The 13,643-nt window shown below is 43.0% G+C and overlaps 1 protein-coding gene and 1 long non-coding RNA gene across 2 annotated transcripts in view; one reads left to right on the forward strand and one right to left on the reverse strand.

The window, feature by feature from the left end:
• RELN (reelin) overlaps positions 1-5,115 on the reverse strand; it is a 491,382-nt gene extending 486,267 nt beyond the window's left edge. The window contains exon 1 of the mRNA XM_006137543.3: positions 4,567-5,115. Coding sequence (XP_006137605.2) covers positions 4,567-4,810 — 244 coding nt within the window. The 5' untranslated portion in view covers positions 4,811-5,115. The remainder of the gene's footprint in view (positions 1-4,566) is intronic.
• Positions 4,330-13,643, forward strand: part of LOC142829112 (uncharacterized) — a 39,879-nt gene continuing 30,565 nt past the window's right edge. Inside the window, exon 1 of the long non-coding RNA XR_012903399.1 lies at positions 4,330-4,584. This is a non-coding gene — a long non-coding RNA (uncharacterized LOC142829112). The remainder of the gene's footprint in view (positions 4,585-13,643) is intronic.

A 13,643-nucleotide genomic window follows, 5' to 3' on the forward strand; every position in this document is an offset into this window, starting at 1 on the left:
ATAAAATTATGTTTGATAATACAACTGAAGTGGACCTAACAAAAGGCATATATAGAGAGCTGACTTGTTATCTTGCACCTCATCTATTCATTTACACCAGTGAAAGGGATAGTAAACATTATTTTGATAATTTTAGTATTTTATATCCCTTCTGCATACATATATGGACCAGACCTAAGTCTTCCCACTGACTTTCATGGTCTTTGGATAGGGTTGCCAAACATGTGGTTTTCAACCAGAATACCCAATCGAAAAGAGACCCAGTGCCAACTGGGCAGTTAAAAGTCCCGTCAGTGGAGCAACAGAGACTTGGGGCCAAGGCAGGCTCCTTACCTGCCTGGCTCCACGAGACACCCGGAAGCAGCTGCCAGATCCCTGCAATTCCTAGACAATGGTGGGTAAAACTCCATACTGGCTCCATTCCAAATACTGGCTCTGCAGCTCCCATTGGCTGGGAACCTTGACCTACAGGAACTGTGAGGACAGTTGCATGCAGATGCAAGGACACAATGCAGAGCTTCCTTGCATCCAGGAATTTTAGATGGCAACCACTTCCTGGGAGCCACAGTAAGCACCACCAGGACCCTGCACTCTGAACCCCTTTCCCACATCCCAACTCCCTGACCCAGTCCAGAGTCTCTTCCTGCACCCAAATTCCCTCCTGGAGCCCACACCTTGCACCCACCCACACAGTCCAACCCCTGCCCAAGCCCAGAAATCCCTCCTATACTCCAAATACCTCATCCCCAAACATAATCAAGAGCTCACACCCTCTTCCTCACCCCAGCCCCCATCCCAGTCCAGTGAAAGTGAGTGAGGGTGGAGGAGAGCGAGCGACGGAAGAAGGGGAGAATGGAGCTATCAGGGGAGGGGGCCTCAGAAGGGATGGGGCACGGATGGGGACTCCAAGAAGGGTCAGGGGTTTTTGGTTTTATGCTATTAGAAAGTTGGCAACACTATCTGTGGATCAGGTTGCAATGGCCAGATTTTCAAAGAGCTCAGAACCCAGAAACTCCCATTGTGACACCTATGTCCATATTTTCAAAGGCCTAAGTGTAACCCACACTCCTCGTGTGGTTACTGAGCAATGCAAGTGGTACCTAGACTACCTCAACAGCTAACATCAAGAGACCTCTACATCATGGGCTAGGAGCCAGCTGTCTTTCAGCTCAGAGGGTAGAGGCTCCTATACTTCGCTTCAGAGGTCCCAGGTCCAAATCTGCCCAGTGGTGGTTACAAGAGCACATAACTTGCTGAGCTATGTTGAAACTCTAGACACTTGTATTGGTGTCTGGTGAATGCTGGTCCCTGATTATGGGGTCTGAGTACTTTCAAAAGCCTAAACACAAATGATTAGACAACGTGCAAGGCAGTGGAGAATCAGAACTAATTGTATTATTTTGGGTCCGGATCTAATGCTTAGACATCTCCTGAGCACCTGCAACCACTTGTCAGGATAAATACAGGGCTATTGTAAAAAAATTCATGGGAGCTTGGCAACACCTGAAAGTTGGGAATGCAAAAATAACACCTAAAGGAGTGTTCAGAAACCAGTTAACAGTAGTTGATGAAGATCACATTGTTTCTAACTCAAAACAACAAAGGGAAAGACATCCCTATCTACTTTAAGGACCCTCCTCTGATTCCAGTTTTTTCATTCCTGGCTGATAGCTTCTTCCCTTCTTTTGCAATCCAAAAACACAAACAAACAATACAAGCCCCAAAGGTAAGGAGTATATCATTCTCCTCTGAGACCTTGATGCTGCTCCACAGTGACATCTATTGAGAGAACATGAGCAAAGCAGCACAAAAGTTGTACCTCACCTAACTCTCTTTCTGGGAGACTATAAACTGACAGCTCTATAACATGACCAATCTCTGTCTACCTAATGCCTCAGAACCCACACAATAGGCAGTCATACACACAGTTCTTTCACCACATCTAGGATAAACCACATTTGCCAAAGGTGGTTTAAACACTGACTTGAGTCTAAACACTCTTGGGTCTAAACACTGACTTGAGGCTGATACTTGGAAAATAAAGTGTCAGACACAAAAATAAATTGTTATGTATTTTTGGGAAGAAAAACAAACAGTATTTAAGAGTTTCCAAAACAAATTTCTTCTTTTAACCTTCTTTTCCTCCTAGTTTTATCATTAACCTTTTAAATCTGAAATTGGATTTATATTACATATAATGTAGAGAGATTATGGGAAAATATAAATACAATTAAGGTTTTTTTTTTTTTTTACAAATGCAGTTTACTGTATATGGGCTCAAAATACATTGTCAATATTAAAAAGTATAGAAAAAAGTGGAACTCCTTTGAAGCTTTATTTCATTTATTATTATAACTAAGAACAGAGACAAAAATGCTCACATAAAACTATTTTTGAGGCAAATAATAATAAAATAATTTGACATTAAGAGTTTAATTCCATCTTTAACCAAGTACTGTTATACCGCTTTCTTAACCAGTTGGTTTCAGTCTTTAATTTCCTCACATTTTAAAATGTATTCTAAAGTTAGCTTTTGTTCTGAAGTCGTGAAATAGTATATAAGGATACAAAGAGAGAGAAGGAGATGTAGTGAGTGCCTCTTAAATAATGTACATTGACTGTGGATTATAAATGTTCTACATGTACAAGTCTCCTGTGTAAAGAAATTATTATAATACTATAAAATTATATCATTACTGGCTTGCATAGGGCATTTTATAGGCAAAAGCATGTATGCTATTTCACGTGAGCTAAAACACTTGTGTACGTGATAGGGAAGTCAACAAGATAATAAACATATAATCCATTAAGTCAGGGAAGTAAATGCATGAATTCAGTTTTGCTTGAATGGATAATTTACTTTAGTCTAAGTTTTAACTCTTCAGTATGGGCAGTTAGAAAAATTAAATTATTCATCATGATAGAAATTTGATTGCTTCATCTTCAAGACAAGCAGTGAGCATTTTACTATCACTCTCACTTTTGGTTCTTATTGATAGATCCCCTTCCTGGGGGTCACATTGAGTGGTAAAGCTCAGTCACCCCTCAGGTCAAACCTGTGTCACGATCATATTGGCTGATCAGTGGATACTAGTGACCTCCAAATGGTACCTGCCAGTTGTTTTAGTGCACATATACTAAAGAAAGGGAGTACAGTTTGGTCAGAGACAGTGCTAGCACATTGGAGGAGCTGGGCTAGTCAGGAATATTCGCCCCCTCCCAATATATAAAAAAATGAATGGGGAGCACCCTTGAGCTGCTCAGAGTCCTACACAAATTGTTTAGCATGCTTATGCCTAGTGTGGCTCTGTTCAGGAAAGATCTGATCCAAAGGCCACTTGAGTCAATGGAAAGACTTCCACTGATACCAGTGAGCTCTGAATCAGGACCTAAATGAACGTTCAGAATATCCATTGAAAAGCAACTGTGTTTTCTAAGAGATGAAGACCAGAAAGTCCAGGCAGATTTACAACACAGATGTAATCCAAAGAAGTTGTATTCAAATACAGGTAAGATAAAATTAACTTCTGTAGGCCACTATATTTTTGACAATGGAACAAATGGAACCCTTGAGGATTAATGTGTCTTCATAATTTACATCAGAAATGACATACAAACTCTACAAGTAATCACTTATTTTCCTTTTAGGTCACAGTTAGTACAAAGAGAAAAGACTGAAAACACCTGCAGGCCCTACTAAACTATCAGAATAGGTCTAGAATATTTTCATGTTCTTGAAGTCCTAATTAAATCAATGAAATAGTTCAGTGTTAAGTATTTAAATCTCTGTGGCAGGGAACTAGCCAGCAGGCTCTGTCTTTACACATACATCCTGTAAAACACACAACCTCTGGCCACATTTTCATTAAATTAATAGGTTAACACTGAAATATAGGTATTAGCTATTTTTTGCATGTTTAAACACAGAACGTACAGTTTTCATGTTAACATTTAAAAAATTAATGACCTCAGAAAATAAACCTCTGCAAGAAAACAGTGAAATTTCCCAAAGGGTACATGGAGTTGTTTAACAGCACTGAACAAGAGCATTACCATAGGAGGGGCTAATCCATTACATGAAAATGTGAGACCATCGTGGGTCATTCAACTTTTTCAGCAAGCCATGCAATTCTGGGCAACTGGCCCTGCAAGTAACACTATTTTTAAAATAAAGACAGTGAGTTTACAAATTCCCGGACCTAGTCGGCGAAGTGTCCCAGGCATGTGCTGAAGAAATACCTAGGCACACTGAAGCTCTGGAAGGTAAATAGCCTATCACACACTATTATCAGCTGAGAGATAACAGAGAACTAGAGAGAGGGGAGCAGAGATTTGATCTGTCTGGGGAAAGCAATGAGTATTTGGGGGTGGAAGCAGATGATCTGAGGGGGGAGGGAAGAGATTTCTTCGGCCTCCTCCAACCCAAACCAAGCATTCCTCATTCACATTTCAGCCCAACTTTCCTTCACACACACCGCTCAGGGGAAGCGAGTGGCTCAGCCCCAAGTCCCTCACTCCCCCTCCCAACCCCCCGCGGAGGCGGTAAGCGGGGCCGCCGGCACCTACCGTGATACTCCTGCCCAGGTACGTAGAAGGTGGGGTTCCCCGCCAGCTGGAGCGAGATGAGCACCTCGCCCTGCTCCCCGTCCCCGGCCAGCTCCCCGTGGTGGGTGCAGAGGAAGAAGAAGGGCGAGAAGCGGGGGTAGTAGCCCGCCGCCCCCTGGCGCCCGGGGAGCATCAGCCCCAGCAGCGCCACCAGCACAGTCCACCCGCGCGAGAAACGCGGCGGCGGCGGCTGCCTCCGCTCCATGCCGCTGCTGCTGCTGCTGCTAGCCCCGCACTCGCATGCAGGGCAGAGGCGGGGAGCAGCCGACCCGAAACCCGCCGGCAAAAAAAAAAAAAGAAAGTTTGCGAGGCGGCCGCCGGGGAAGTTTGGCAGCCGGGGAGGAGCCGCTGGGCAGCTGCGCGGCCTCCGCCAGGGGTGGGGAGCAGCCCGGCTCTGCCCGCCGCCTCAGTCCGCTCCGCACCTTCTCGCCGCCGCGCGCGCGCTGGGACAACCTGGTGGGAGCAGGGCGAGCGCCTGTCTCGGCTGCCCCTCAGGGTGTGAGTAGCGGGAGAGTGGGGGGGAGGCGAGGCAGCAAACGCACGGGCTGGAAATAATTTATTTCCCCGGGTGGCTGGCTAGCGGGGAGGGGGAAAATCCCTCCCCCTTTTTGTGGCTATTGCAAATGAAGAGGAGACGGGCAGGGGGCTGGGTGGGAGAGTTAGGCAGAGCCCGTGTGCTCTGGCTTTGTCTGTATTGGCTGCTCCCTGCTTCTCCCCTCCCGGTTCCCTGGGCTTGTGATGTTTGCTAAAATTAACTGCAGAACCTGGGTCCAGCTGGGCAGCCCAGAGCCCTGGATCTGTTGCCCTTCCCAGGTCCCAGCTGCACTCACTTGGAAGGTGTTTTTATTTATTTATTTTAAAAAGTGGGTTTGACACCTTGATAGTGTCACCCAGAAAAGGGAGTTCGTGCTCTGCAGAAAAGAGCCGTTTTCTGTGAGCAGAGAGTTTACGGTGGTGATACATTTTGCTTTGACTGTGTATTCCAGCTGTGATCTGTGTAATGGAAAGGAAATAGGGAGCCATGGCCAAAGGAGTGAATGCAACAGGGACTGCACGGGGAAATGAGCAGCTGAACGTGAAGCTCTGGCTACAGGAATAATGCATAGAAACATACATTTTTAACAGAGGATGGATTGGCAGAATGATGGTGGCATTAGGAGACGGGAGCCAACCTGTCAGGATTTAAGGCATCTTCCTACCCCTCAGTTGGATCCCAACCAATGCCCAGATACAGCCACTGTGAGCATTAGTGACATGATATCATTGGAAAGGATAGTGTACCTAGCATCTTTCCGGAGGGTAAAAAAATGGGACAGTGGGAGGAGGGGGCTGTCTATGCTGGATTAATTTCACTGCCAGAGGGAAAGGTTCCCCTTTCAAGAAAAAACAAGTAAAATGGAACATATCTTGCATCTGTCCTACATCTTTTCCTCCCCTCATACAGCCTGCTTCCCTGGCCCACCTCCATGCATCTGAAGTAGATTCTCCATACTAGACCCAAGGGAGGTCATCACCATCTGCTGTACCTGGTTGCACTGCCAGCTCTACACCAAACTGAAGCAAACCTTCTACTAGCAAAATTTGATTATAAATTTCTCATTTTCTTCAGTCCTGTTGACTAGCAGGGAACTTTTACTATTGTTTTTGACAAGCTTGGATCAGACCATGAAAACACTCCCATAGAGACACCACATAAAGAGGGTAAAATTGATGGGCTTTGATGAAAGGGAAAGAATCTGCAACCTCATTCCAACTGGCCTAATATTCTGGGCCACTGCCTTGGACACTGAACCTCTAGATAGCCTCAGATGAGACAGGCCTGCTGTGTATCTTCCTTTTAAAAATCTGTGTATTTATTCTACATTTGTGAGTCTCCACAAATTTAAATGCTCATGAAAGTAATGTGCTAATAATATCTTTTGGTATAGCCAAACACAGCAGATGCAAATGCTCCGCTAGCTCTCTCACAAACCTCTGCAATACAATATATTCAGTGTCTTGCCATGACATACTCACTTTTTCCCCAGGAAGAAATTTCCAACAATGCCAACTGTGCCATTTCATGCAAAGGGATTTTATGAAGTGAAAGTTGAATGATTTAGGCCCCTTCTTTAAAGCCATTTTCCTAACACATCCACACATAACTCTTTACCGCTGTGGTCACGGCTATATAGTTTTGTGCAAGATTGGAATTAAAATTTTGGACGGAGAGTCAACAAGTTTATTGTGGGGTTTTGCCAAACATATCTGACTTTGTGGATTAGAAAACAGGCAGGTGGAAAAGGGAGGGAATCTTTGGGCCATCACTTGCTTCCACTGCTGCAGGAAAAGTGGAGCTCAGCTGCTTCTGATGGGATGTTGCTGTAGTTGCCAAAACTGAATTTTTTTCAAGGGACAATTTTTCAAATAAACTCAGTTAATCTGCCGGAGGTATTTGGACTGCCTGATCTAATTCCCACTCATGTCAATGGGAGTACTTCCACAGATTTCATTGTGAGTTGGGTAGGGCCCATTCTCACAAATTTGAGATAATTTTCTCTCTGTTTCCATTTGTTTGGAATCCATAGTAGCTAACAATATTAATGCAAGTTCTCAAAATACCCTATGCTGTCATTTTCTTCCTAAACTTATAGAGCTAGATAATGCTTACCAGCATCAAAGAGGTAGCTGTATAGCTTATGCCCAAATAAATCTGTTAGTCTTTAAAGTGCCACAGGATTCCTCAGTGTTTTAACACCAGGAAAATAAAATAAGATTCAGGCTATGTCTACGCTACAGAGTTTTTTTCGGAAAAACGGCTGCAATTGCGTTCTTTCAAAAAAAATCAAAAGAACAGAGGGTTTTTTCCGGCATTGGTAAACCTCTTTCTACAAGGAACAAGCCTTTTTCTTTTTCTGAAAGAGCTCTTTCAGAAAAAGACAGATGTGGATGGGGAAGAGGAAGTTCTTTCGAAAGAAGAGGAAAGAGTAATGTAAGCAAATTATATGCGCTAAACTTAAAACTGAGGGTCTCCCCCTTGCTTATTTCCTTTCTCCATTTCTTTATCCTTTCTTCTCTCCTCCCATATCCTAGCTATTTCCAGCTACGTCTAGACTGCTGCTTTTTATCAGAAAAAAGAACACAAATTGTGCTTCACAATTTGTGTACCTTTTTCTGATTGTTTTTTCAGAATAAGCTTTTCCGAAATTTGGCCCATCTACACTGGGCCAAATTTCCGAAAAACGTCCTCTTTTGGAAGAGCCCTTCTTCCTTGTGAAACGAGGAAGACAGGGCTTCCAAAAGAGCATGTCTGCTCTTCCACAGAAAATATCGGAACAGGAGACTTGTTTTCTAGACATAGCCCCTATTTGCAGTTTCTCTTTTATTTCTTATTCCTCTTTCTTCTCTTCTCACCTCTACTTCCTTTGAAGAGCAGCATTTCTTTCCCCCTTGTTCTTTTTTCCACACACATTTCCTTCACTTTCTCACGTCTCAATAATCATGCCTATCAAATCTCCTTATTTTGGCTGCTCTCAAAGGCTACATCTAGAATGCAAGCCTCTTTCGAAAGAGATTTTTTCAAAAGATACTTTTGAAAAATCCTCCTTCAAAAAAGAGCATCCAGACTCGAACCAGTACTTTTGAAAAAGCCACTTTTTCAAAAGAGAGCTCCCAGGCAGTCTGGATGCTCTCAAAAAAGCACAGCATTACATAGCACCTTTTTTAAAAGAGCACTTTCGAAAAAAGGCATTCTTCCTCGTAAAACAAGGTTTTCATGGTCAAAAAAACTGCCATATTCTTCCGATTTACTTTCGAAAGAATGCAGCAGCAGTGTAGACGCAGAAGAAGTTTTTTCTAAAAAAGGCCACTTTTTTCAAAAAAAACCCTGTAGTCTAGCCACACCCTTAGAGTGCATCTACACAGCACCCTAAACTCAAAATAAGATATGCCATGTGTGCCATGCAAATGGCGTATCTTATTTCGATTCTATTTCAAAATAGCTTATTTTGAAATTTGGTGCATCTACACAGCACCAAATTTTGAAATAATGTGCTATTTCAAGCTATCCCTTAACCCTCATGCAACAAGGTTTACAGGGATGGTGAAATAGTATACCCATTATTTTGAAAAATATTTTGAAATAATGGGTGGCTTGTTTAGACATAGGATAGATATTTTGGGCCACGCAGTGTAGACCTACCTGAATGAAAGCTTGAATCTGCCAAGAAAACAAGACACTACCTACAAACCCTAGGCTCTGGGTCTCAGCTAGGTTGATTCAGTACATGGATGGAGTTACTAGCTGATACTCCAGTAGGAATGTGGACATAAAGCAGGGGTTGGGAACCTTTTTTGGGTTGGGGGCCACTGAGCCACAGAAAAATCATTTGTGGGATGCACAAAAGTGAGGGAAAACAAACAAACAAAAACCTCACTGACATGGCCGCCGACTAAGGAAAAAGATCCTTCCCACATTTTCCTTGCATGCCTAAGCCTGGGTAAAGTTTGTGTGCTCCAGGACTGTGCTGGGGTAGCAGGAAGGCTGGAGCATCAGCACTGTCTCCTCAATGCTGAGGGAGGAGGGGAAGGCTGAGCCTCAGGGGCTGGATCTTGTCAAGCCAGGGACCACATCCGGCCCCTGGGCCTGAGTTTCCCCACCCCCAGCATAAAGCATCATACCTTGACATCCTGTTAGATGTGAGAGACTGTGAGTGCCTTACAGACCTTGTTCCATTCAGTAGAAGCTGGAAGCTGTGAGTTTAGGAGGAACAGCACCAGTGGTCCCAACTACCCATCCCACTTCCAAGTTAGAAACACTGTGTTGAATGCAGTCTGCTTTCAGAAAAAGTGAGAGTGTTGAATGTTCCATATGAGATGTTAGCAACTAGGACAGTGACTCCTGGACTGGCGCAGACAGTTACACTCCCATGGTGAATTTATAAGAGCATGTGTTTTCCCCAATTTCTTTGACTAATATCTCCTATTCATGCCTCTGTTATTTATTAATAGTAGAGAGATTAGTATTTACTCCATTTAATATAGGAAAAGTGACTAATGATCTACCTGTGCATCTCAAAATGAAAACAAAAGCTTTAATAAATAATTTACGTTTTTAGGGCCTTTGATCAAAGGATTCTCATGGTGAACCTTATAACATCTATTAAAGCTACACAAAACTCCTGCATCATTTTGATATAGAGTAAAGAATACCTAGCATAAATTTCACCCATCAGAGTGTTAGAATATAGCATCTTTTTAACAGTAAAAAGAACATAAAATAATTTGAGACAGGAAATTATTGAAGAAGAATATTGCACCCAGTGAAAATACAGAAAGAATTTAGGTAGATGGGATGTATTTACCTTGGAAGGAGTGAGTAAGCCCAACCACGTCTATGTCTTTCATAAGGGGAGATCACAACACATCATGGCCGCAGTCCATACTGACCTGTGAAAGCTGAATTGAACAACATGTAAACTGCAGCCTCTTGATTAATTTGGCTATGATATGTGATTTTGCAAGGTGCGATGTATTGAGCATTACTGACGTAAAAGAAAGAGCAACCACTAAAACAGTGGATACAGATACACGGGATCACAGAACACTAGAAGACAGCTATTATGCCATTTTGATCAGTGGATGATTCTGATTCTGATCCTGTCTCTATATTCTTTACAGAGAGCAACAAGGTAAAGAAATTGACTAAACTTTTACAAATGCAGATGAAAATTACAGAAATATCCACACTATGGTATCGGAGTGCCCTGCAGCAGTGCATTAAACATGACGATACTTCTGTCTTACGTTGTTTGAAACTAGGGATGTCAAAGATCCATTCACCCATTCCACAGCACTCAAAGTCTTTAAGGAGAATCAAAAACAAGACAGGAAGTTGAAACACTTTCTACTTCACCACAGCTGATAAGGATTTTAAGATGGAGACACAAAGGCTGTGTCTAGACTGGCCAGTTTTTCCGGAAAATCAGCTGCTTTTCCGGAAAAACTTGCCAGCTGTCTACACTGGCCGCTTGAACTTCCGCAAAAGTATTGACTTCCTACTGTAAGAAATCAGTACTTCTTGCGGAAATACTATTCTGCTCCCGTTCAGGCAAAAGTCCCTTTTGCGCAAAGCTTTTGCGCAAATTCCGTAAAAAAGCCCCAATCACAAAATGGCAATCGGGGCTTTTTTGCGGAAAAGCATCCGTGCCAATCTAGATGCTCTGTTCTGAAAATGCTTTTAACAGAAAGCTTTTCTGTTAAAAGCATTTCCGGAAAATCATGCCAATCTAGATGCAGTCAAAGTGAAAAGTTAAAAGTGAAATATCTTGTTTTCAGTGGATTTTTCTATTTAAAATTCAGCAGTGCAAACAAACTACATTTTCTATGTATGTATTCCATCTGTGACCACTGCACAAGTGCATATGCTGCATCTGCACTTCCTACTTCTTTAACAGTTTCATTGAAGATAAATCATGGCTGGATAAGAAAGAATCGTGTGTTTGATACAGAAAAATGGTTTCATGCGAAACTATCTTTGTACCTCATGGAATGGCAAAAGTGCTCATGAACACTTCATCGCTGAAAAAATATTACCACATTATTAGAGGCAGTTTTACCCCTGGGCTTAACATAAGCTGTAGCTCAGGCATGTTATTAAGCTCAGACACTAGGGATGGTTTTTAACTGTACACCAGTCAATGGTCTAGATAGTGGGATACAAGGTATTCAGCCAATAATTCCTTGGTAACTGCAGAACACAGTCACATCAAGTCACTCAGTATATATTTTCCATCCCACCCATTCTTGCCTGAGCAATGCACCTGAGAAAATATGAAAAACTGAGATCCCCAGTCTGCAGAATGCAAATTCAGGGCAATCAAAACAGTTCTATACTGTCAAGATCTTTTCCAGCTAGTACCCCAGACTTGAGGATCAAATCATGATCCCATTAATTGAGGTCAATGGGAACTCTGTCACTGTCTTAAATGAAATCAGTATTTGTTCCTGTCTGCTATAAAGTTCAGTAACAGCTGGGGCATCTACCATATAAGTTCTATCTGTGCACACCAGAAATAATTAGTAGCTAGTCAAACATGCCTTCCCTTTCAAAACAAAGTATTTTGTTTATTAATTCTTCTTAATTTCTGTCCCTATTTCTGCAAGAACTGCTTCAGTTACTTACCAGAAAGGGCTAGGGCATCTTTGCCATGCCAAATAATCCTTCTGGATGAATTCCTTTTTTGTGCATGGTACTTTTCATAGCAATGTTTCCTTGCCAGTTATATGAACTTTGATCTTACGTAGGACACAAGTCATTTCTAAACAAAGCCTTAAAAGTGAAACTGGGGGCAACTTTCATGCCTAAATTATTACGAGGTTTTAATTTGTCTGTGGTGGGAACAATTGGAATTGTTTGGCTGCTTCATTTTCCAGGGAAGTGGTATAATACTTTTTTTTTCTGGCAACTCTGGCTCTCACTATTTCATTTGAAAATATAACATTCCCCATCATATGCCCTCCTTCTCTTTCCTTTACCTTGGATTTCTATCACATTATTTTAAATGAACATTTCCTTATTGTTCCCATTAATGAATTATGAACATAAAAGAGGATACCGATTGTTTCTCTTTTAACGACAATCAGGTATGTCTTACTAAGGTGACAAACTCTGCTAATGATGCAAAATTGATCAGTTTAGAATGCACTCCCATATGTTTGTCATTGAACTTGAAGCCATTAAAAAAAGATTGTAAAAAATGCCTTCAAATCAGCAAAATAACATCAGCAACATTCTTCTATGTGATTTAATAATGACATCGTTAGGCACTACAGTTTTAATGAGAATGAAATATTTGTTTTTTCATGTTGTTAAGAATTCTGCTTGTTTCTACTATGTACAGGCAGTCCCCAGGTTACACGGATCCGACTTACATCGGATCCCTACTTACAAACGGGGTGAGGCAACCCCGCACTAGCTGCTTCCCCCCAGCAGACCAGGGAGACGCGAAGCTAGCGCCCCCCCCCCCCCCAGCAGACCAGGGAGACGTGGAGCGGCTTTTCTCAGCAGACACCTCAGCTTGAGAATAAAGGACTGAGGGAAGTGAGGTGTGGGAGAATAAAACTGAGCTCTGGAGAAATGTTTGGCTAGAGTTTCCCCTACAGTATGTACCAGTTCCGACTTACATACAAATTCAACTTAAAAACAAACCTACAGTCCCTATCTTGTACATCAGTGGTCCCCAACCTTTTCAGGTTGTCGGGCGCCAGGGGGTGTGGCTGTTCGCCCGCCGGGCGCCAGAGGGGCGGGGACACTTGCCCGCCCGGGGGCGGCCCCCCCAGCCGCATGCCCGGGGGCGGGGCCCCCCCATAGCCACGCGCCCGGGGCCGGCGTCCCCCCCGTAAGCGCCGCGGGGCCAAGGCCGGGGCCGGCGCTGGGGCCAGGGCACACGCGGCGCACCCAGGGCCGGGACCGGCCATGCGCCCGGGGCTGGCACCTGCCAGCCCAGATTGCTCCACGGGCGCATGTAAAGAGCCCAGCGGGTGCCATGGCGCCCGCAGGCACCGGGTTGGGGACCACGGTTGTACATAACCCGGGGACTGCCTGTACTTCTGTTTTCTAATCTATGATAAGCAACAGTTTAGAAACCAAACTACACTGAGTAAGTCTGACCTTAAAAGTTATTTTAAACTTTCTGACTATTTCTCATGTGTGAAGATGATCCTACCGAAGGCACAGACACAATAATCCTTAAAAATGGGTCTGACTTCTCTGTAGATTTAATTACTTCAAAGGGAAACTCATGGATTTTGTTTCATTCAATGCCTGGTGTGGAGGTTACATAGAGGCATAATAGACTCTTTTCTGTTTCTGATCCAGTGCATTGATACTCCCTAAATATTGCATAAGGAGTGTATTTACATTATCACTGGTAATGTACAATCTCTTGATCAAATTTTTATTTTTATTTTTGATATAATTTAAATAATCATTTTTTTAAAGAAACATCTGCCTGGACAAACATGGATGTCCAATAATGTTACTTTGTACTGTTTATTTG

This window comes from Pelodiscus sinensis, chromosome 1 (genome assembly GCF_049634645.1).
Source record: "Pelodiscus sinensis isolate JC-2024 chromosome 1, ASM4963464v1, whole genome shotgun sequence".
Classification (NCBI taxonomy): Eukaryota; Metazoa; Chordata; order Testudines; family Trionychidae; genus Pelodiscus; species Pelodiscus sinensis.